Source organism: Colias philodice, chromosome 24, assembly GCF_061535455.1.
Source record: "Colias philodice isolate Cphi_HAF_F1 chromosome 24, ilColPhil1 Martin Lab GWU primary, whole genome shotgun sequence".
NCBI classification, from domain to species: domain Eukaryota; kingdom Metazoa; phylum Arthropoda; class Insecta; order Lepidoptera; family Pieridae; genus Colias; species Colias philodice.
Window position 1 is genome coordinate 1,476,116 of NC_143109.1, and position 26,879 is coordinate 1,502,994.

The 26,879-nt window shown below is 36.5% G+C and overlaps 1 protein-coding gene across 5 annotated transcripts in view; it reads right to left on the bottom strand.

Annotated features, from left to right (window-relative positions):
- The window catches only part of dop (microtubule-associated serine/threonine (MAST) protein kinase dop), a 69,025-nt gene extending 46,986 nt beyond the window's left edge, over window positions 1-22,039 (bottom strand). For all 5 annotated transcript variants that reach the window (XM_089710160.1, XM_089710163.1, XM_089710162.1 and 2 more), the window contains exon 1: window positions 21,710-22,039. In XM_089710160.1, the coding sequence (XP_089566286.1) occupies window positions 21,710-21,842 (133 nt within the window). In that variant the 5' untranslated portion in view covers window positions 21,843-22,039. The remainder of the gene's footprint in view (window positions 1-21,709) is intronic.
- Between the last annotated feature and the right edge of the window lie 4,840 nt (window positions 22,040-26,879).

Consider the following 26,879-nt stretch of genomic DNA (forward strand, 5'->3'; position numbering starts at 1 on the left):
GCGTAAATATTATGTAAACGTACTTTTATTACCATTTTACATGCCACTAGACATTCATACGTGTGCTACGATCCATGGAAGATATTCAGTCATTTGAAATGTATCAAATTACGCTTTATGTTGAAGTGAAGACCCACCTTATGAGGGAAACTCTTTTATGAGTCACCGGTCAATAAAACATTCAATGGTAGTAAATAATAAATTCGGAAGTCAGTAATGAATAAAAAGCTTTTAAAAATTCTATAATTACCAAAAATTCATTACCATTAACTTCAAAATTTAAAAACTGAAACATTTATAAATTCAACTAGACTTCGTTTAGAAAGCGCTTTCAAATAATTTACCACCGCACCGGTTCAGAAAGCACTAACAATTTGAATGGACCTATATGAATATCCTTTTAAATGTTTTAATACAAAAATGTATAGACATAGAAAGTAGAGTAAAATAGAGAAAGGTCATTTCTGAATGTCTACTTTTCTTCAATTAGAGTGAAAAAGTTACGATACGACCATTCCAACAACAGAAAAACGAAATATGATGACGTAAAAGTATTCTATATTATAAACTAGCGGTCCGCCCCGGCTTCGCCCGTGGTACATATGAAAAATAGATGTTGGCCGATTCTCAGACTTACCTGATATGCACAGAAAATTTCATGAGAATCGGTCCACCCGTTACGGAGGAGTATGCAGACTAACATTGTGACACGAGAATTTTATATATAAGATACTCTAGTCTACTATTTTACAAACCTACTACATATTTCAATTCAACCTGCAGGCTACAGCATTCATGAATTAAACTAGACCTCTTTTCGTGAACGCTTTTCAATCAAATTAAATATAATATTACAACCTCCCTCAATAGCACGAATAAATTGCATTGCAGCAACCTTTTGCAAGAAGTTCTGGTCAAACCTAAAATTTAAAATTACACATTTTTTGAGGCTCTAAAACGAAATAAGTGTACCAAAACAAACGATATAACGTAAACAAGCCAAACTCCTGATGAAATCTGATGCCTTTTTCTCCGGTTTTTCAAGCTTCTCCTTACTTAATCCCAATTGACCACCACAATTACGTAACTTAAAGTAATTACACGCGTAATACCCTTGCGTATGTCACTCGTCAGTCGTCACGAAGCCAGTAAAGTATTGCGAGCGACGATGGGTCGCTAATGGATGCGTGCACTTGACACTATTTTGATATTATTTTATTTAACGCAGGTGCTAATTGAATTCAATGATGTTAAACTAGCTATTCGCCCTGTCTCCGTCTGGCATTTAAACAGGACATAGCTTAACACTGAAATCCCTTTTTCCCACCCTTAAGGGGTCTCCCTTTTTTTCGACTCTTATATGAGGTCTTATACTCTAACCACTAAAAGAATATTATTACAATCGGGCTACTCAGTAAAAAATTATACTTGGTCATATACCTATAAAAAAATATGCACGTCGACTTGAACTTGACGACTATGATCATCTGGAATGTATGTCAAGGAATAACTGTAGCGATTTTCAAAACTATGTACACGAATTATTTCCGCTGATTTCATTGATTTTCTCATACTAATAATATTGGATAGAAAAGTGGCCACAAACGTGCAGAGTGATGATTCGATGAAGCGACGTAAATCGACGCATGCACTTGACACAATTTTTATATTAAATTGCAAATTATTTATGGCTATTGCCACTGACTGTGTCATGGCTAAATCAAATAAATGTAAAGCGAATTGATCTCCAATTATCTCATTAATAAACGTGTAATTGTTCGATAATTTGTTAATTCTGTTTGTTTATAATAGTCATAATTACGGGAACCAAAAGCTAGATTTATGTTCAAGTTAAAATTAGCACAAATAAATAGATTTCAAACTTGAACTTTAACATTCTACCCTAACATTTATCCTGTAAAGGTTATATGAAATTCTATTTCTGTAGGCGTTTCTATTTATACTGTCCGTGACGAAATGATTTTCGAACTTTCGCAGCCAGATATTCAGTTCCATTCAAATAAAGACCTATCATATTTTTATCAATTACCGACTAACTTTTATAATTAAATAGTACCGTCCATGTACAGTTTCCATTCATAGATATTAGATATGTAATTACATAAAATGCCTAAATGATAATAATTAGCATTTAGTATACCTAGCAGTAGCTTTTTCTTTTGTAAGAACCTACAGTTAATAACATTGAGTTACATGTACCTACTACGTTATACGTACCGTACCGTACCGTAATAATACCTCAATGGTTAATAATTAAAATATTATCCAATACGAAATAATAGATATCATAGAAAATATACCAAAAATGCTCACTTGTTCTAAATAATATAAATTGTATTAAAACAATTAATTACTAATACGCGACCGCATTGTGTGTAGCGAGAAAACGACGAACACGTGACGGCTAGGGCTGCCAACAGTAGTCAGTACCTACTGTTTTTAATGTATTAAATATTAATGTACATGTAATGTAATATTACTATATTAAACATCATTTTATAAAATTTTACACGAATAAAAAAAAAATATCCATAACGAATTGAGAAATGTTTTTGTGTGTATTTTTTGTTATTGTAATGTAAGCGAGATGACGGATTTAAAGATTGCTCTTCTTCACAGTAGGTACATAGTTAAAATGACCGTTTTACATGTTGAAACTGGGTACAAGATACATCTTAATGGTGTATGGGTTTTATGTTAAAAAATGAATTCAAGGAAGATGATTTCAAGGAAGATGTTGAGTTAATAGCCTTTTTAATTAGAGTTTTATTTAAATACAGTACGGTGCCTAAATCTATATAATGACGATTGAATAGCATAGCAGAAGTCTAATTGAATCAATAAATGTTTCAGTTTTAATAATAGATTTTTTCAGTTATAAAAATATCCAAGACGCAGCCCTAAACACGGCACACGCTCCGATTGGCCCATTTGCATTCAGCTCACAAACGTGACTTTCCTACGGGCTGTATCAAAAACACGGTAAATTGTAAACATGTACACGTTTTAAATAAATTAGTGTTTGCGGAAATTCTATATACCTAACAACAACTCTATAAAATCATCTTCACCTATGAAAACTATTTATAGAGATGAAAAGAAAACATATTATTGTGAAAACTGAAAACTCAGTGTATATAGGTACTTTTTATCTTAATCAGTAATTTTGCTGTACGTAACATCCCAAAAAAACAATTGCAAAATATATGGACGTGTTTTGACGAAAAGCCAAATTAAGAAAAATTTACATCTCCTTTGATAAAATTTTAACTTAATCATTTCTTCAAGATAATAAAAAATCTCAGTATTGCAATGTAAAATAATATTTCACCATTTCAAAAACAAGAAACGTGCCACGTGAATTCGTCATCTTTTCCCCGAGTTTATAAAACAAAAGTTTGCTTAATTATTGTTTCCTCTGAATACTGATATATAACGAATGGAAAATTATTTTCAAACTGGCAACGAATTCAACATTCACATTTCTTTAAAAATGAACGTTTTAATGAAGCACCTATCGAAGGCAGTATGCACATTTTTATATAATTATGGAAGTAATTAATATAATATGTAACATAATACCCTATGTACAAAATAAAGTTAGTTTATGAGACAAAATTATAGCAAACCACCATCCTGATCAATAAATAATTGGACAAAGCTAGTCGTCCGCTAAACGGATGAATAAAATAAATTAGTCGTCCGATTACCGGATGAATAAAATAATTTAATCGTCCGATAACATCTATTTATCTCGGGGTTTCTTTAGAGAACTGCCGCACGTATTATAGGTTTTTTGTGGGGGGAGGAGGGGGGAGGAGGGCACACGTTGGTATTTGATTTTTTTTTTGCGCGTCGACGGAGCCCCGCTTCGCGGGGCTCCTATTTCTGTGTAGTTTTTTTTTTAAGAAACCTAACCTAACCTAACCTAACGGCTAACCTAACCTAACGGCTAACCTAACCTAAACTTGATTTTTTTTTGCGCGTCGACGGAGCCCCGCTTCGCGGGGCTCCTATTTCTGTGTAGTTTTTTTTTTAAGAAACCTTACCTAACCTAACCTAACCTAACCTAACCTAAACTTGATTTTTTTTTGCGCGTCGACGGAGCCCCGCTTCGCGGGGCTCCTATTTCTGTGTAGTTTTTTTTTTAAGAAACCTAACCTAACCTAACCTAAACTTGATTTTTTTTTGCGCGGGGCTCCTATTTCTGTGTAGTTTTTTTTTTAAGAAACCTAACCTAACCTAACCTAAACTTGATTTTTTTTGCGCGTCGACGGAGCCCCGCTTCGCGGGGCTCCTATTTTTGTTTAGTTTTTTTTTTAAGAAACCTAACCTAACCTAACCTAACGGCTAACCTAACCTAAACCTAACCTAACGAATTAAGGGCGAATATCTCGGCCATTTTTGATTTTAGAGAAAAGTTGTTCCTATAAAACATGCTTATATTAGCGTAATCTTTACGATAAAATAATAATAAATAGGTGTTATAATGACACCAACTCCATCAAAAATTCCTGCGCCCCCTTTGCTTTAGTCCAACCCAACTAGCTTTAGAGCGTATACGCACTATGCGGGTAGCCGCATTGCGGGTAGCCGTCCGGCTGACCGCAAGCACAATTATGTACGTAATATTCATTTCTATGCGCACTGTGCGGTCTGCGGTAGCCGCATCGCAGTGCGCATAGAAATGAATATTACGTACATAATTGTGCTTGCGGTCAGCCGGACGGCTACCCGCAATGCGGCTACCCGCATAGTGCGTATACGCTCTTAGTGTTAAAAGGTTATCTATTAATCCGAATAATCGGACGATTAAATTATTTTATTCATCCGGTAATCGGACGATTAAATTATTTTATTCATCCGGTAATCGGACGACTAATTTATTTTATTCATCCGTTTAGCGGACGACTAGACACTTCGTAAATAATTATAAACAAAACAATAATACATATAAGCGAATAATGTGGCGCTTAACTACCTCCGATTTTTAAATATACCTTACCACTCAAGCAAAGATCCATCAAGTTTACGGTAGCGTGCCAAATATATACCAATCTACACATTACCTATATACCCACATTCCATAAACACACCCCCACTTTATCAGGTAAATTATACCCAAATTATATAGCAATAAGGTACATTACTAAACAGGCCATAAGCGCTATACCACAGTATTACAATATTATTTCCTACAGTAAGGAATCGCCTTTGATGTCGCGCGATGCCGCCGCCAGCGTAGGTACTTACGCTGCCACACGAAAATACGCTAGGGTTGCAACAAATGGGAAATAAAACAATTGTGATTATTAATATTATGATGAAATCATTTATTCATATTTCATATGTACATTCAAAATAATTGCGATTATTAAATCTGATGTAATTATTTGTTCATAAATATATAATTACAGATATTGCACTGCTAAATATTATTTACGTGGACACTTTATTTTTGGATGTTCTTAATTGTATATTATAACATTTAACTAAGTAATGCATTCGCATTGGGATGTACAATCTGATTAGGAAATAATGAGGACAACATATACATAGCTTTGATTTTAATTCAACAGATACAATTAATACAATCTTTCTGAAATATTGTTTCCTTCTGGGATTTCAATGTAGATTTACATCCGTAAACGGAACAGTTTGTGCGCGCCATAATAGAATATGTAAGTACCTATGTATAATAAAATTATTACACAAAAAATACGACTGCGTCGTCCTTTCGCGATAGGTAAAGCAATCTCAGCGTGATTGCTTTACGCGGCCCGCGTCGCCCGACCCCCGCCAGTTCCCCTCCGTTTCTCTGCACAAGTACATTCGTCGCACTACTGTAGGATGGTAATACTGTGGCTATACTACCACTAACAAGGCAGGTCAAAAGTCATATGGTGGCAGTACACATGGGGCCAACGTGTTGGGCCAACGGGTTGGGCCAACGTGTAGAGAGCTACTTGGCGGTATGTTGGCTTCATTAGCCTAGTTGGCGCCAATATTGGCAGGCCAACCGAATGTTATCGGTTTTTTGTGCACACTTCAAAGGATCTTGGCGCGCTCCGCAAACAGCGTTCACACGTTGGTGTCTTGTTCAGTTTGTTGTTACTCGTCAGCGGAGACAGTATCGTTGCGCGTCAATGAAATTTACGTTTCCATGTTCCGATAGCGATGGCGGCGCCGATGTGGACAAGCAATGAGGTTTTACAATTCGTAGAATTGTATCGACATGAAGGAATAATTTGGAATCCACGGCATGAACTACACAAAAATAAAAACCATATGACTCAATATATTAGATGTTTTATTATATTATTCTAGATGTTTTTCATAACTCACTTTCATACATTTGCGATAAAAAAATGAATATATTTGTAAAATGAGTAAAATAGTATGAAACAGTTACTTGTTCTTAAAAATTAAATAATAATATACAATGAGCATGATTTTGATCAAATTGTGCTTTATTACATAAATAATATTATCAAATATCACCAATCAATACATCCGTCCGTAATCTTTAAAGTTTCTGTTTATAGGTAGTTAAAATTAAATTAAATGTAATATGTACACATTTTAAACATTTGAAGAAATCTAAACATATTTTTTAATAATGTTTTATTTATACAGAAATAAAAAAAAGGAAAATAGAGATTGGAAAATGGTATCATTGCAGACGGCAGAGTACACTCATTGTTATTGGTGCACATGTACGTAATAATAATTAAACGCACTGTATAAATAAATTGCCGCGGCCCGCGGCTGCAAGAACTTCTACGGACTACGTCCATCTTTGAAGCGCCAATGCAGAATGATCAGTACGCCAATGTGTGAACAGGAATCTTGATATCCTTCATTTTTTCCCAACACGTTGGCCCAACGCCTTGGCCCCATGTGTACTGCCGCTATTAGGTTCGCAAATCGCACCCAACGTCAGATGTCAACCGCAAGTGTGTCAGGTCAATGTACAGGGGAGATTAGTCGCGTCGTATCGTGCGTGTGGAAATGTCGTGACGATATCGTGTCGTGTCACGATACAGGTAATATCGTAATAATAGTGACATGAAGTTTTGTAAATATTTAAATAATTAATAACAAACAAATTGCACCTCCAAGATGTCCCTTAGAAAATGCAGACTATCGAATATATCGATTGAAGGAAAATAAAAATAGGATTCTTTGTTTAATTTAATTCATTCATAACGTTGTTACTAGTACTAATGTCTAATATTATTATCAGCCATGGCTGCACTGCTGAATGTAGAACGTAACCTCTCTTCCCTCAGTACACGATTTCCTATTGTGAGCAATTTAAGTACATTTGCGAAAATTGCTTGCTTATCTAACTGAAATTCGTTCTGATCTCATCCGGATATCAAACCCGGAACGTACTAGTAAACGCAAAATGCGCATTACACAGTACACTACACCATAGAGGCTAGTTGTGCAATTAATCGAACACCACTGCACGGCTCGTGCGCAGCTTCCGTTACAGCCTAAAAACATAGCCCCGATTCTTAATCACTAGATTAAGCATTTAAGTCTTGCACAAATAAATAATTGGACTACATTTTAAGTACCTACATAATCTAAATTGCACAATCAATCTAAAATACATAAGCGAGTGCAAATATTAATTTATATCTCAACTTCTGTCAAAAACACGTAAATTATGATATCATTAATTCACCACTAAGAGCTAGCGCGCACGAGCAACTTTGTCTCCGCAACTATTTTGTCTCTCCCATCAATTTGTATGGGGAGTTGCGTCGCTACGTGCGCGCACTTTCATACTAGCCCATGGGTGGAGAGACAAAATAGTTGCGGAGACAAAATTGTTGCGGAGACAAAGTTGCTCGTGCGCGCTAGCTCTAAACGATTATGACAATATCACAAATCGATAACAATAAACTTCCATACGCTCCTATTTCGATTTAACGCGAGTATTTTATATTTAGAAATTAAAGACTGAAGGACTTGCAGCTTCCCCGTGACTACGTTACGTTCGAACTTCGATGCAGTGTGCGAAGACCGAAGCGTCGGGGTTATACCTAATATTATGTATAATGATTATATTATAGCGTTTAAAATCCGTTAGTCTTTAATTTCTACACCACTCATCTACATCTCCAAAGGTAATCGAATTAATATAATTACCAAACATGACGCGTGAAGGGCGGCTAACTGAGCCAGGGTCGCAGGAGCGGCCTTGAACTGGTAACAGACAGCTGTTCACACAATCTAATCGTGTGTTGTGAGCGGCATTTCTTTGACACACTTTTACGTGTGTAACAGACGAATAGATGAAGTTAGTAACGTTACTGCAGTGTTCATGAGCATGACCGTTTTAAAATGAAGTTTTCGTTTATCGTTGATAAGACAGTCGTGAAACATACATGTTCAGTCTTATTATTGCATTTCTATGAAGGTTTTTTTGAAGTGAAAACTTCTTTAGCGGCGTTGAGCACTTTTTCTGTAATGGGTATAAAATCTTAAACTCGCGTCAGGACACGTGACCTGATCGAAAAAGCGTAAGACGGATGGAGAGTAGATTGCTATCCCCTCTCTACTACGCGCGTTTTCACTTCTGCCGGCACTCCCGGAGTGCAACCCGTCTTTTTTTTTATGTCAGAGCAAGCAAAGGAGCAGATGGGCCACCTGATGTTAAGTGGTCACCACCGCCCATAAACACTTGTAACACTAGAAGTGTTACAGATGCTTTGCCGGCCTTTTATGGACAAATAAGCTCTTTTCTTGAAGGCCCCAATGTCGTAGTTGTTCGGGAACACCGCAGGTGGCAAATCGTTCCAAAGTTTCACCGTACGCGGAAGGAAGTTGCGGGTGAAGCGGACAGTGGTGGAGCGCCTACCATCCATAGGTAGCATATCATTTTTAAAATACGATTACCCATATTAATTAAGTAATCTACGAAATGGCAGTAGGTAGAGGAGGCTCAACAAATTATAATTCTGCAGTTAGCGGCCTAGACATGCATGCTGTCTAAATCGATCAACACCCGATATGTTAGCATCTTAGAATATAAAATTTGTTATCTATAAACACTGCATTTCCCTGTAGAACATTTCTCCTGGGCCCTGGGACCAAAACAAATCAAATCACCCGATAAAACGACGCGTAATATTCTAATACAATTCTAATTCAGGCATTGTCTAGACAGCTTTGTGTTGAGCATAATAATGAATATCCATTTGTTATTGTTTGCTAATCACTGGTATTCAATAATATTCTTATCAAGTGTCATTCGCTCGAGCTGCGCCTGCGCCATCTGACAAACTACTATCAATGATAACGGTAAATTGATACATTGTATAAAAACAACTGATTTATCTATGCTAGTGTCCTGGGCACGACTTGACGTTTGCAGATAAGCGTATTAAAAATTAGACTTCTTCTAAAGCACTTTTTTTTGAATCGTCATATTGCCAGCGTTCCCAACCGTACGATAATTATCGTACAAACACGATAATTTGGTGCCTACGTACGATGTACGATAGCATGTTATTATCGTACGCTGATTTTACGATAATTTCTATCAGGCAAAATTCGAGAATTTATATTATTTCACCCATACAAATATGACATTTTGACGTGTTTCATATCGAACTTTCATGGGAACAGTGAAATTTTGTCAGATTGAATTTTAAACTTGGCGCGTTTATCACTACATAGTATAAAACAAAGTCGCTTTCCCTGTCCCTTTGTCCCTATGTCCCTTTGTACGCTTAAATCTTTAAAACTACGCAACGGATTTTGATGCGGTTTTTTTTAATAGATAGAGTGATTCAAGAGGAAGGTTTATATGTATAATAACATCCATTAAATAGTGGAGAAGTACTGTTATTTTCGAGATTTCTAATGTGATGTAGTAAAAAATTACATTTTTTCCGCTTACATTGCAAACGCAGGCTGAACCCTACGAGTTTTATCAAAATAATGTACTAAGTATTATACACATTGAAAAGGTCTACAGAAAAGTCCGCGATGGTATATGTCTATCTCTTATGGATAACCCACAATAACTTTTTTTGTCATTTACTTTTTACGACAAATTATGGCTAATTTTCGAAGCGATTTTAACCAATACAGCATTAATCCTTAACCAATTAAATACCTTGAATACATTGTTCATTTAATATAGATCTATATGGCCCTTTACACCGTATGATTTAAGTGAATATTTTCGAAGATATTACAGATTTAAAAATTGCGGGACGTAGCGATTGCGGCGGTACCGGCCGGCCGCCCGGCTATACTATATTTTATACCCGTGCGAAGCCGGAGCGGGCCGCTATGTTTGTAATTTTTATATACAACGTTCACAGTTTTTCTGTAGTGTATTTAGTATCAGCATTGCACCCGTGCGAAGCCGGGGCGGGTCGCTAGTTGAACATAAAGTGGAAATGGAATTGGTTCAGGTCTGTAGTCTGTACCACGCGTAAAACCAAAGAGTATAATGAATATTAAGGCACTTAAAACGTTTGGGTTTCAGTGTCCCGTTGATTTGACAGCGGTAGTTAAACAAAGATTAACTATAGAGAACTTGCATACTTATCAATATTACAATTTATATGATTTATTTATTTATAATTGACTTTATTCTAAAAAGTACGATAATTTCGAACCAAAAACGCCTAATGTACGATAATTTTACGCCCCTGGTACGATAATCAGCTCACTTCAGGTTGCTAACACTGCATATTGCACGCCTCATAAGCGAAGCGTTGAGGTGGGTACTACTGTCACTTCGCGCAAAACATCTGATTTTTCAAACTTAAAATGTCTTTATGTATCATACATTGCACTTGTAAGATAATACATACACACACATATTAAGAAAAAACACTATTTTTAACGTTCATGATATTTTTGATGTCATTTTTGTTATTTAAACTAGTTAAAAAACAGTTTAAAAAAGTTCTGTCTTGGACGTCCGTGTGTCTGTATGTGCGGATCCTTTTTCTTGTTAACACGATAGCGACCGAAATACTTTACTAATCGAGTCTTTTTTTTCTCTTACGCTTGAGTATGCTCAGGAATAGAACCCTTTCATTTTTCAGGGTCTGATTCGATGTGGTTTAATTGTTATTAAATAAACAAAAATAATAATTAATAAATATTTATTAAAAAAAATTATGAGGCGTGCACTTTTGGATTTTCCAAATTATTTTTAACATCTTCTCATGCGGAAATCGAACGAGTGTATCCTTCCTTATAAAGCGTGAAACAAAACATCTTACCAGCTTATACCTACGTCATATTATCTTTAATTGTCAACCAAAGTCCTTGGAAATAATTAATCTACAAACCAAATATAATACCTTGAATTAGAAATAATGAGTAAGGTCTCTACAATATTATTTACTTATAGGTTCTTCAATATTAGAAGTACAAAGTAATCAACGCAAAATTACATCGACATAGGTACCTACCTACATAACATATGTTATATTATGTGTAGTTGAAATTATGACCTTTATTTTCTTATCTGTTTAATCTCCACACTGATACACTGTATCAGTTCTAATTGAATATAATAATATACATATAATAAAAATGCATCTGTTATTCGCTAGCATACGAGTATATTTCAATAGCACGGAAGCTATAAATTTGCGAGAAATGCATTTTCGAACGGAAGCAGAGCGGGATTTTCAAATCAAATTGTGTGTATTTATTGGCTAAATTACACCACAGCCACTCCGTAGGTCTATTATTTAGGACTTCCTTTTAAACACAGGTTTATTCTGGTTTACATTAGTTGTATAACATCATTCTACATTGGCTTACACAAAGTTGAAAGAATGTATAATTTGTGTTACTATCCTCCTGATAATACGCTCCTGAAAGCAAAAGTTTACGGGCTTTTCTTTAGCCTAATTAACTATTTAGATATATTTATATAAATATTATGCTAAACGGCTTAAGAGTTTCATAGACATATTAGTATAATTAACATACTAACAAAACCTTAGAAATGTAAAATTGTATACACTCAGATGTTACTTACATGCCTAAACAACTGATTGATGAAGGATTGATGGTACAAAATCGTAAACTTCTAAAAATGAAATAATTCATAAGGTCCCATACAATCAAGATTAATTTCATCATAAATATAAGCAATCGAATAGGAGAACATTCAACGGGAAATAAAAGCGAATACGAAGACACACTTTTAAAATAACAATAAGACATTTCACACGCTCTTTCGATCTGACTAAAAAGTCGGTGGCACGTACAGGTACATTATAAATGCTTATTTCTATTTTCTAGTACTGTTGTTTTGTATGGTAAGATTATTATACAAGCGAAGATGGAGATCGAAACCATATCTAGATTTGAAATATTATGCTTGTAGTTAAATCACGAGATAGACCAAGAAGATATAAAAAGTAGTAAATAAGCATTAATCTGATACAATCACTACATAGTATAAAACAAAGTCGCATTCTCTGTCCCTATTTCCCTATGTCCCTATGTCCCTTTGTACGCTTAAATCTTTGAAACTACGCAACGGATTTTGATGCGGTTTTTTTTAATAGATAGAGTGATTCAAGAGGAAGGTTTATATGTATAATAACATCCATTAAATAGTGGAGAAGTACTGTTATTTTTGAGGTTTCTAATGTTATGTCGTAAATAATTACATTTTTTCCGCTTACATTGCAAACGCAGGCTGAACCCTACGAGTTTTATCAAAATAATGTACTAAGTATTGAACACATTGAAAAGGTCTACAGAAAAGTCCGCGATGGCATATGTCTATCTCTTATGGATAACCCACAATAACTTTTTTTTTGTCATTTACTTTTTACGACAAATAATGGCTAATTTTCGAAGCGATTTTAACCAATACAGCATTAATCCTTAACCAATTAAATACCTTGAATACATTGTTCATTTAATATAGATCTACATGGCCCTTTACACCGTATGATTTAAGAGAATATTTTCGAAGATATTACAGATTTAAAAATTGCGGTACGTACCGTTTGTCGCGGTACCGGCCGGCTGGGCCGCTGTTTTTATATACAACGTTAAAAGTTTTTCTGTAGTGTATTTAGTATCAGCATTGCACCCGTGCGAAGCCGGGGCGGGTCGCTAGTAAAATATAAATTATTGTTTTAAAAAGTGTCCACTTGATGCATTTTTCCAACTATATAGCAAGTTAAAATATATCTGCACATAACACATTATATAATAAAAATAAAGATTCAAAGTCAAGATATTTCTCGAAACTTTACCTGCATAAGATACTGATTTTACCGAAAACCACACACATACGTAGGTACCTACAGTACGTAAAGATGTTACGTAAAGTTTGTCACAATATCTAACATTCATCTATTCTTGAGTATTAGATAACAGTGTCATCGTAATATACCTTCCTAGTTCTTAGCTTATTATTAATTTTAACTTTATTAAATATGTCCATCCATTTACCCCATGATCACCTACTTGTCCCTAAAGACAATAAATCAGTGAAACAGATGTATGAATAAGGCATCTTTTTTAAATTAATAATCCCATCCATTTAGCAATTGCATTCCAATTCGGTAAATTTTTTATAACTTCCTTTTACTTCTAATAATGTAAGAAGTAAGAACACATACTTCATTACAAACATAATTAAGAAAGTTTGTCTCAATGATTTACAAAATAAAATTGTTAGTTCACACATAACTTCCACATACTCATCATATCCCAACATCTACATAAAAATGACAAAACAACATTTATCAACAAGTAATCACAAACTAGCAAAACCAACTAAAATTGGCCTACACTGGCAATCCCCACAAGCGTACACAACTCACAAGGATCAGCTGACGCGCGCCGAAATCGTAGAGACGAATATCCCAATTGGTTACGGTTATATAGACCTGTAGAGAACTATACATAAATATATAAACAAAAATAAATATACATAAAACATTGTTAAAAAATAGTAGTAGTTAAAGTAGAAAAATATATGTCTGTCTGTCACTTGCGTTTCTTCTATATTCACTGGATGATCATTGATGAATGAAATAATACATAGAATTCTGCCCTTTGTCACGAACACAAAACTTGTATGTAATCCTAATAGAAGGGAAATGTTGTATACGCGTAAAAAAACCGAAACGAGAAATCGCTTGCAAAGTGCATCAATTTTTTGAAACTATTTACAAATCTATTTATATAAGTACGTCAGCAAACACATGCATGAAAATTGTAAACAATATGCATTATGTAACTATTCAACAAATTAACTGCTTATGTAATAAATGTAATCAAACAAAAACTGATAACATTTCATTAAGTATTAAAATATCTTTTGAACGGCAATCCTTTATAAATCTAAACCGGCTACGAAAGTTACTGATATAGAAAAGAACCGGTAAAAGCTCGATATTACTTCTTACGAATTACAAATAACAAAATAAATAATATTTATCATATATTTGAATTGTAATGTTGTTTGTATATGTACATGTATTGTTTGCTAAAAAATATTTTACGACGTAAAATTCGAAGCATACGATAGAAATCAATTATCTCAATAATTAGTGTAAGTACTACTAATACTTTTACATAGTATAAGTACTCATTTCCCAAATTTCTTGAGCGAATTTTAGCTTTCGTGAGTCCTTTGTAAAGAAAACCATAATCATAAAGTAAAGAAAACCAATAAGATGCCGAAAATAATCATTCAAGCCTAAAACAAAATTTGCCTTCATAGATACTTAAAACAAAACGAATAAGAACAATACAATAATTCAACAAATTACAAATCAATACAATTTTGTATACTGTATCCATTCCCAATACATTGTTATATATATACTAATCTATACTAATATTATAAAGCTGAAGAGTTTGTTTGTTTGTTTGTTTGAACGCGCCAATCTCAGGAACTGGTCCGATTTGAAAAATTTTTTCGGTGTTAGATAGCCCATTTATCGAGGAAGGCTATAAGGCTATATATCATCACGCTAAGACCAACAGGAGCGGAGCAATACGGGTGAAACCGCGCGGCACAGCTAGTCGTGAATAAACAAACTCATATGACGAACAAATTACATTCTCGAAAATTACGAAACAATGCCTGAAGCCTTTGACCTCGCTCATAATAAATGTTTATTGACAATATCTATACATTTCACAAATCAATACAGTGTACTGATGTTATCAGCTGTCGTAGAGTATAAGATATTTGTTCGTACAACATTCTTTTCATGTTACCTAGTTTTACAATCAAGTTTGCCAAAAAGATATACTTACTAAATTTAGATTTAGATATATGATTGCAGTATGTAAGGGTTCAATATCTCATATGACATTGTTTTATCGGTTGATAATAAATTTAATAGTTTTTAATTATTGGCTACTGAGAAAAGTTTTATGTGTTATAAAAATTATGCGGAATAGAAGAATAATATCAACACAGAACAACAAAAAAAGAACGTGTGTGCCGAGCAAACGTGTCAGAAATGAAACTTCTTTGGCATCATTCAAAGATTCCCAAATCGTCGCCTTACTCCATGACGTGACGGTATTGCCATGACGCGACCTTGAAAGTTTACTCTCAATGCGCCTAAAGAAGTTTCACTTTAAAAAATCAATGGAATACTTTGTTTTATCTGTAACTGAAAACTATTTCAGCTTTTTGAATAAAATTTTACTGAAATCAATTTCTATATTGTACTTTAATTTATCTTGATAAGTAAACAACAACTAAAAAAACATATTGGTACGGAGAGTCTATAATTATTTGTACTTCAATCAATAGTCTACACATGTACACTAATTGAAATAAACACCTTAACCCGAACTGAGTCAGACATGTATAAAGTACTGGTATATCATGATATCATCATGTGATAACTCAGTTTTGTTCATACAGATAGTTTTTAGGTATAAAATATCCACACTCAAAGATAATCTTTAAAACTTGAACCAATTCTTCTTCTTCTTAAAGTGCCTTCTCCTTTGGGAGGTTGGCGATCATTAGGGCTATTTCAATTTTGGAAACCGCTGTTCTGAACAATGATTTAGTGCTCTTCCCAAACCACTGACGAAGATTTCTGAGCCATGATATCCGTCTGCGGCCAGGTCTCCTTCTACCTGCCACTTTACCCTGCATGATTAGTTGAAGGAGTTCATACTTCTTGCTGTTACGCATCACATGACCGAAATATTCGAGTTTTCTTTTCTTGATTGTTGTCAGTACTTCTGTTGTCTTTTGCATTCTAGCTAGCACGGTGGTATTTCGTACACGTTCTGTCCAAGATATTTTAAGCAACCTTCTATACACCCACATCTCAAACGCTTCCAGTTTTTTGGACATAGTCTCTGTCAGCGTCCAAGCTTCCATACCATAAAGGAGTACAGAAAAGACATAGCATCGTGCAATACGTGTCCGAAGCTTAATGTTAAGGCGTCTGTCGCATAGAACTCGTTTTAACTTAGTGAAGGCACTTCGTGCTTGCTCAATCCTACAACGAATTTCAAGGCTATGGTCACCTCTATCATCAACCATTGTGCCTAAATATCGAAATTTGGAAACACGTTCAAGAACTAGACTATTGAGATATAAAGGTTGTGTGTAAAGCTCTGGTGTTCGGCTAATTGTCATATACTTAGTCTTTTTTGCATTTATGTTAATACCATAGTCAGCACTCACGGAAGCTACTGAATTGACCAGATCTTGTAGGCCACTGACTGACTCCGCGATTAGTATCGTATCGTCTGCATATCTCATGTTGTTGAGCAGTTTCCCATTAAGTGTGATGCCATGCGGGTTGTTGTCTAAAGCCTCTGAGAATATAGAATCGGCATATAAGTTAAACAACAAGGGAGATAAAATGCAACCTTGACGTACACCTCGCTGAATCTCTATGTGTGAAGATAATTTTCCATTTATTCTTACGTTTGCACATTGGTTCCAGTACAGATTTCTTATAAAACGGCAATCCTTATAGTCTAGACCAATTCTCTCGAGCACCTCCATTAGCTTAACGTGCTGTACCTTATCAAAGGCCTTTTCGTAATCGATAAAACAAACAAATACATCCTTGTTCATATCCCAGCACCTCTGTATCAACACTTGATAGCCAAAAAGAGCATCTCTAGTCCCAAGACCGCTTCTGAAACCGAATTGGGTGTTTGAAAGCGTCGCTTCACATTTCGAGTATATCCTATTGTGAATGACTTTTAAGAATAATTTCAAAACATGGCTCATAAGTGAGATAGTTCGGTACTCGCTACATTTCTTGGGATTCTTTACTTTGGGAATTGCTACGAATGTTGATTTGAGCCAATCTGATGGGATTGTACCTGAATCATAGATAGCGTTAAAGAGGTTTGTAATGTAATCTAAATTACATTCCTCAGTTTCCTTTATAAGTTCGATTGGTACTTCATCCGGTCCCACGGCTTTTCCGGTTTTTGCCTTCGAGATAACATTGCAGATTTCGCCTTTTGTAATTGATGGACCCATATCATAACAATTGAAGTCCCCAGGATCAGGTCGTCTATCGCGAAAGAGTTCTTTTACATAGAGTTCCCAAGTAGTCAGTAGGTCATTGATGCAAGTGGTGTATTTGCCATCACTTTTAAGAATAGCCATTTGGTTACGTCCTTGGTTTTTAGGTGTAATAAGTTCCTTTATCTTCTTATGCATGCCAAAGCTGTCATACTTCTTGTCTAGATCTTCTATTTCGGAACATAAATTACCGTACCAACATTCTTTTGCTTGTCTTATCTTCTCACGTATTAGGGCCTGTATCGTATCATACTTTTCTTTGTTTGTTTTATTCTCGCGTCTCGTTTCCATAAGATCTAAGATTTCATCCGTAATCCATTTACTCTTCTTTACTCTTGGCGTTGATGCTGCTAAGATCTTGTTGCTAGCGTTAATAATAGAAGTTTTAAAGGTTACCCACCCTTGTTCCGTGTTTGAAGGATCAATAATATCATTACCTTGTTTCAGCTTACAAATATTGTCATTAATAGCTTCATGAAGTTCTTTTCTACATTCGAGATCTTTCAATTTGTCAAGATCGATTTTGTTACTTGTTCCGCGACGACATATTTTCTTCAAATTTACCCTAATAACGGCTACGACAGGATTGTGATCAGAACCAATATCTGCACCAGGATACGTCTTAGCAGATTTTATGCTATTTCTATGCCTCTTACTTATCAACAAGTAGTCTATCTGGTTCCTTACGATCTTATCCATCTTATCGGCCGGTGATCGCCAAGTGTAAAGCCTACGTGGAGGTAACTTAAAGAATGTATTGGCAACGATGAAATCGTGTTCTTGGCAGAACTGCACTAGCCTTTCCCCTCGGTCATTCCGAATGCCAAGCCCAAAACTTCCAACAACATCAGATACCGCACCTTGACCAACTTTGGAGTTAAAATCGCCTGTGACTATTGTTAACTCATTAGATTTAGTCAATTTGAGAGCTTCTTCTATTTGACTATAGAATCTCTCATTCAGTTCGTCACTTTTGTCAGCTGTGGGAGCATATGTTTGAATTATGTTGATGTTGAATGGCTTTGCGTACAGTTGTATTAACATAACTCGGTCTGAAAGGGGCAAAAAATTTCTTACACATGATTGCATTTTGGTTCTAAGAAGTACTGCAACACCATATCTATGATGTCGACTGTCGTCGCTACCAGAAAAGTATATTGTAGCATCACCAGATGTTAATGTCCCACTTCCATACCATCTCAAATCACTTATACCTAGGATATCCAGCTCCATCCTGTTCATTTCATGTACAAGGTTTTCCAACTTTCCGTCTTCATATAAACTGCGGACATTCCAAGTTGCTATCTTTATGGCTGACCCGGAGATTCTTAGCACCCTCTGGCCACTTAAGGCCTGCCGGGGACTGAGGGCCATGGTTATATTAGTCTCAGCCATAATGACATCCTGGGAAAAAAAAAAAATAATGTGGTGGTTTTCCGTTGCCTTCCACATCGCTGTTTGCTGTCCTAGAAACCAAGGGTTTCAAGTCAACAATGTGACTGATGACTGTACGTGCTTACTAAGCTCCCACTCACTCAGCCTATCACCTACGCAGCTGCCCGTAGTTGAAGGAAAATGCCTATTTACTGGCGGCATTGGCTCGCCATGTCACAGCGTTTTCATTGGATCTTTGTAGTATTTCTTGAGAGAGCCTTTCCTAAGGGCTCTCCACTACACCCTCCAACGCTGCCGGTGTGTGGTCGGGGACTGCACTCGGCAGCTAACTGTAATATCTTACAGTCGTTCCATTATCCGCCACCTATGGACCCCGGTAGTAGCTCACACCTAAGCCCTACCAACCAATTGAATTTTTCAACCAATTGAATTGAACCAATTCAATTACTTTAATTTTGTAAAAAAATTAAGATCAATTTTTAAAATTTTTGATCTGAAGAGTTAAATAAATAACAACAGTCACAAGCAATCTTAAAATACTATACGATACTTTTATTTTATTCCTACAATGGATAATTATTTTTACCTTTATAAAAACAAAGTCAATAAATAATATGAAACTTTTAATTTCCAATAAAAACATACCATACTAAATTTAAGTTTAATACATAACATTAAAAGACATTCATGACTAAGCCTTTGATGAACCCATGAGAATTTCCCAGCATAAAAAACACAATATCTAACTGTAAAGTGTACCAGTTAAAAGTGAATCAGGTCAGCCATCTCATAACATACTATTTAACATATAAATGTAATTAATAATAACCATATAAACTCATATATCAACCAACTAGCTGTGTTGTGTGGTTTTACCCATGTTGCTCCACTTCTGTTGGTCTTAGCGTGATGATATATAGCCTATAGCCTTCCTCGATAAATGGGCTATTTAACACCGAAAGAATTTTTCTAATTGGACCAGTATCTCTTGAGATTAGCGTGTTCAAACAAACAAACTCTTCAGCTTTATAATATTAGTATAGATTACAATGTTACCTATATTTATTTAAATAATTAAAAACTGCAATTAAGAATCCAATTTCCCTGTCTCAATGCAAATTACTTTGCTTAATAATGGTCTGAAAAGATGATTATATTCAAAAGCAGCATAAATTTTGCATAACTTGTAGCTATTAGAAAAAACTTGTTCTTTAGCTATACAGTACCTTTGGAAAAGGATGGGGACTATTTCTAACTATTTTATTAAATGCTCCTCCCTTGGCTACTATTCAGAATATGTTTTAAAGATAAATTGTGTATCACCTGTATGGTTAAGGTCTTTTTATTCATACATCAATTCAACAATATTTATTAGCTAAATATCTGGATATTTATATTATGTATTACATAACAGATTAGCATAGACATAACAAGCAAAAATAATTATGAAGAGATAATTTACAAAGCATAACAATATCACATAGTCTCACTTTTCTGTTATAGAAACAGAAGAAATAAATAAAAAGGTTGTTGAAATATGTCCGCTACAGAAAAATAACTACATTAAAAGATTAACAACCAAATATTAACCTGAAATTGTCAAAAGACGTTCATATCAAACGCACCAGATAGGAGTAATGGCCTGTTCAATTTAACTGAAATGATAATGGCTCTAAGCATTAACGGGTAGACTAAACTGTGATAAGATTGTTTTTAAACATTATCACTGTTACATATTAGGTATTTTCCTTAGATTGTTCTCTTTACTTATAAAATCTTGAACTTAAAATTATAGATATGTTATATAATATATATAATATATTGAACTAATTTTTGCTTAAAAATTGGTCAAGGCATTTCCAAGGAGTTAAGCAAATAACACTGACATAAGAATTTTATTTTTTTTTTTACTATTAAAAATCATTGAATAGTCTGGTAGATAAGGACATGGTATAATTTTGAGGTTTTGGCAATTGGTATAATTTTTAAACTCCACAGATTAAATAATTACTTTAAATAGAATATCCATTGATCCCAATATAACTATGTAGGAACAATAATTTACAATGTAATTTTATAAGGAAACATGAACTATTAAACATACAATAACATCCCTATTGTTCTATTTTAGTCATACAATAGAACATTACTACAGTGTTTTTAATCGTTTATATTGTATTGGGAATATTGGACAAAATATATTGTTTCCTGTGGTACTGTACCGAATGGTAGGTACAATTTGATACTAAAATAATCTATCATTAATTTTGTCTACAAAATTGGTGGACATGTGATAAACACAGTACTGAAGTAAGAAAACAATAATCTTTCATAATTAGATCGATTCGAATTTTTCTAAAAGCGTTTCTAACAAAAAAGAAAGAAAAAAATGTGGGTAGGTACATTAATAAAATACATCTATCTACCTATGAATCGTGTTTAACATGTGTTTTCAGTGATTTCTATGCCACATTCAATCACTTCAAATCAATAGTCATGCAATTTTAATAGCCCAATACATTTCATAACAGACAACGTGAGTGCTAGGACGTTATATATTTATAGGTAGGCGGAATGCTATCATCGTAATTGTCTCTAAATAACGCGGTTAGCAGGCCGATAAGTCACGCCTTCTTATTATAACATATGACAGCTGAGCAAATCGAGAAAACACCGCGCATACAAATAAAACAGTAATCCATATGCAACAAAATATATAACTAATGCTTTAAGGTTTACCTTCAGCGCTCTGGTTCAAGGATGATGGAGCAACGGACGACAACAAATTCTTCTTCTGATCATTTTTAGGTGGATCAGAATCGGAATCGTCGAAAACCAGCGTCCGGACCGACTGTGAGCATCGACGATCCATCGCCTCTCACTAAACAACACACCGACACACTAATATTTTCGCCATTAACACAAACGATAATTCAGTTTATTCTCCATCACAGCAATATATCACGTTAATTTATCTCGCATCCGTACTAGCGAAATAAATCGCTTAATACTAAAACCGACAACAAGCTCCTCAATACTTTAAGCCATCATAAATTTACGCGACATACTACGGACATACCACTTCTCACAAGACACAAATTGACAAATAGTAAATAATTTTTCTATATGTCATTTTGCAAGCTCATTCTTTTTCTTTTATGATTTGACTGTCCATGATACACAACTTTTGAGTGAAACAGAGAATATATTCCAATGTTGCCCGCTCAGAAGATAAAATCACATGGATAATTATGAAATTCTACGCTAAACTACGAAAGTGATTATTTGTTATTGTTTAAAATCGTTTTTACAATTACCAAGTACTTCAAAACTAACACCTAATCATTATAATATATGTTCTTCCACAGAACACAGACAAGGTAGGTACCACGGACAATTTTTTACATTTTAGCTAGCTTTATTACTAGTAAATAATTATACTAGTTATTATTCTCAATTCTGTGAATTTATGTAATTCTGGAATGCTCTAAGAATTTTGAATGAAAAATTATTATAAATATTACATTATTAGCGACCGCGAGGTGTTGATCGCCAAAGTAAGTCGAAAATACAGTGGTTCGAATGTTCGAATCCCATCTCATGACCAAAATATCTGATCAATATGTCGAAATATAGATGTAGTACTTCATCTCTCAAACTACGGGTTAAAAAAAAAGTAGCAGAAAAGTAAGCAGAAAAGTATAAGAAAAGGGGAAGAGTTAGTTTGACACCAAGTTAAAGTACATAATTAAAAGATTTGAAAAAAATTGAAATACATATGTTTATAGAATTTTTTTTCATAAAGAGAGAAAAATAATCTTAAATATCTATTTATTTTTCATACGAACAGCATAATGACAGTAAATGAATTTAATCGATTGTCGGTCCTCAGTTGAACCACGTCCGCATGTAGACTGAGCATCGCGAAGCTGCTCGCCAATATCTGTAAATGTATTAACTATTAGGTAATACATAGTACCTGTGCATAGTACATACTACTCTTTGCTGCTCTCTCTGTGTGGACTCATTACTCTATAGAAGGGGGATAGAAAAGGTATTGCCATGTATAGCAAAAGAACTTTCTAGAAATAAATATATTTAATCAAACTCCTACAAACCTATAGCTATTAATTCTTCCCAGTCATATAATATAAGAATTAATTGTGGGAGTCGAGCATTGCTTCGGCACGAAATGGGTCAAGCTCGCACCGGGGAAGTTACCACACCCTCACAGAAAACCGGCGTGAAATGGTGGCATATTAACAGTATGCTACCGTGTTTCGTACGGTGAGTGAGGGGTCCGGAGGCCCAAAAACAACCCCCAAATATGAACGCGGTATTATCAGGCAGAATACCCCAGGAGGGTACCGGCACCTGCGGTGCCGGAGAATCCCTCCCGCAGCGCCTGCGCTGCGGCAGCCCGTCGTATTCTGGGGCGGGCATAATTCCGCTCGGTCATGTGCCAAGGGGTTCGCAGAGCAAGCGAAGAAAATCACCCCCCTCCACTCTCACGGTGGACTTTTGTAACATCCGGGGGCTGCACACTAATTTAAACGCCGTCCACTACCATCTTGAGACGGCTAAGCCGGCCTTGCTCTTCCTGACTGAGACTCAGATATCAACTCCGGCCGACGTATCTTATCTCACATACCCTGGTTTTAAGCTGGAGCATACTTTTGCACCGCGTGCCGGGGTATGCGCATACGTTAGGGAGGATATCTGTTGTCGACGTCTTGGCACCCTTGAAGGTGAGGATCTGTCCATTATCTGGCTGCATATTGACTGCGGCGACCACCCTCGCGTCTATGCTTGCCTGTACAGATCCCACAGCGGGAATACTGGTACCGACCGTTTATTTGAGCACATCCAAGAGATGATCGACACTTTGCTTGTACAGTTCCCTTCTGCAGAGCTTGTGGTTTTAGGCGATTTCAATGCCCACCACGTTGAATGGCTCGGGTCGCGTACAACTGACCACGCGGGACGAACTGTGCACGATTTTGCTCTAGCCTATGGCCTAACACAGCTGGTTTCATCGCCTACGCGAATACCGGATGTGGAGGGCCATACTCCCTCTCTTCTGGATCTTCTGCTGACCACACACCCCGAAAACTATCAGGTCTCCGTCGTGGCCCCACTGGGGTCATCAGACCATTGCCTGATACGGAGTGTGGTGCCACTTATGGGTTCGAAACAGCAGACACCTGCAGCTCGACGCCGTGTGTGGCACTACAGGTCGGCAGACTGGGACGGAATGCGTGGTTTTTTCGCTTCCTACCCATGGGGGCCTGTTTGCTTCTCCTCGGAAGATCCCAACGCTTGTGCTGAGTCTGTCACTGACGTGGTGCTGCAGGGTATGGAACTATTTGTGCCATACTCTGTTGTGCCCGTCGGTGGCAGATCCAAGCCTTGGTTTGGACGTTCCTGTAACATGGCGTCTCGCCAGAAACAGGAACTTTTTCAAGCCTGGGTTGCAGCAACGGCGTGTCGCGATCCAAGCGTTGGTCTCATCAGGAAGAAGTACAACTCTGCCTCCAGATCCTACAAGAGAGAAATCGCTAGGGCTAAATCTAGTTACATTGGTGCACTTGGCGATAGACTGACGCGACTTCCTTCGGGAACACGGGCGTTTTGGTCCCTCGCCAAGGCCATCCAAGGTAACTTCTGTCGTTCATCCTTTCCACCTTTGCACAAGGACGAAGACTCTCTGGCCCATTCCGCTAAAGAGAAAGCCGAACTCTTGGGCGCTCTCTTTGCTAGGAACTCGACTCTTGATGACAGGGGAAAGACACCGCCGACCATCCCGCGGTGTAACCATTCAATGGCGGATATACGTTTCACACAACGTGCCGTTCGAAATGCTCTCTTTTCCCTTGACATCCATAAGTCGTCAGGGCCGGATGGAGTCTCCCCTATTGTGCTTAGGACATGTGCTCCTGAGTTGGCACCGGTTGTAACGCGTCTTTTTCGGCTTTCTTACGCCAAAGGCATTGTTCCGAATTCGTGGAAGACTGCTCTTGTCCACCCAATCCCTAAAAAAGGCGATCGCTCAAATCCGTCTAACTACAGACCGATCGCCATCACTTCTTTACTCTCCAAAATAATGGAATCCATTATTAACTGCCAGCTCATGAGGTACCTGGAGGAGAACCAGCTGTTAAGCGACCGGCAATACGGTTTCCGTAGTGGTCGCTCGACTGGTGATCTTTTGGTGTACCTCACTCACAGATGGGCGGAGGCGGTTGAGAGTAAAGGGGAGGCATTGGCTGTAAGTTTGGATGTAGCGAAAGCCTTCGATCGGGTCTGGCACAAGGCACTTCTAGCGAAATTACCATCTTTCGGACTTCCTGCGAGGTTATGCGATTGGGTTGCCAGCTTCCTGGAAGAGAGGAGCATTAAGGTCGTTATCGACGGTTCTTGCTCTAAGCCTCTTCATGTGAATGCTGGTGTCCCACAAGGCTGCGTGCTATCTCCTACACTGTTTCTTCTGCATATCAATGATTTGTTACAAATCAGTAATATTCATTGCTATGCAGACGACAGTACGGGGGATGCTCTTTATCCCGGCCGTGCAAACACCTCAAAGGAAAGCCTCAATGAGAGTCGAAACAAACTTGTGTCTGAAGTCGAGTCTTCTCTCCAAGAAGTCTCGGATTGGGGCGAACTTAATCTTGTCGAGTTCAATCCCCTAAAGACACAGGTTTGCGCGTTCACCGCTAAAAAGACCCCATTTGTCGTAGAACCTCGGTTTAAGAGTACTCCCCTTAGTATATCGCCGAAAATCGGAATCCTCGGAGTCGAAATCTCGAGTGACGTTCAATTCCGCAGTCATTTGGAAGCGAAGGCTAAATTAGCCTCGAAAAAACTTGGTGTGCTCAGTAGATCGAGACAGTACTTCAAGCCGGCCCACCGACTTCAGCTGTACAAGGCTCAGGTGCGACCGCATATGGAGTACTGTTCTCATCTCTGGGCCGGAGCCCCACAGTATCAACTCCTTCCTCTTGACCGCATCCAACGTCGAGCAGCTCGAATTGTCGATGACCGTAGGCTTTCCGATAGGCTCGATCCTCTGTCAGTGCGAAGAGACGTTGCGTCTCTCTGTATACTGTACAGAATCTACTATGGGGAGTGCTCTGAGGAATTGTTCCACCTACTACCAGCCGCACAGTTCCACCACCGGACCACACGCCGTAAAAACCAGTTCCATCCGCACCATCTGGATGGTTGGCGCTCCACCACTGTCCGCTTCACCCGCAACTTCCTTCCGCGTACGGTGAAACTGTGGAACGATTTGCCACCTGCGGTGTTCCCGAACAACTACGACATTGGGGCCTTCAAGAAAAGAGCTTATTTGTCCATAAAAGGCCGGCAAAGCACCTGTAACACTCCTAGTGTTACAAGTGTTTATGGGCGGTGGTGACCACTTAACATCAGGTGGCCCATCTGCTCCTTTGCTTGCTCTGACATAAAAAAAAAAAAAAAAAAAAAAAAAAAATAAGAATATGTATATCTTGCAAATTTATTTATCAAACATAAAAAATAACAATAAACTATTAACTAACATTTTTAAAGAAATAGTTTTGATTATATAATAGTAGTTAATGAAATTAGAAAGGGTTTTATTTGCTTGAAAAACGAAAAATTTCAATAAATTATATATAACCGCAAATTCATGTTTGATTTTTTGTTAATGTTTATAATAGCTCTATCTAGGTAATTTGTCATGTACTAGTACAGTATAGATTGCCATCTTTCAAATATTGCCATATTGTGAAAGTAATGTCTGACAGCTACTGTAGTTTACATTAATAAAATGGTTTTTATGGAAATTTTCTTGTGAATATGTAAATTTTTTATAATTAAAAATGATTAGGGTAACTGTTAATAACATAAATATTCTATTTTTTAA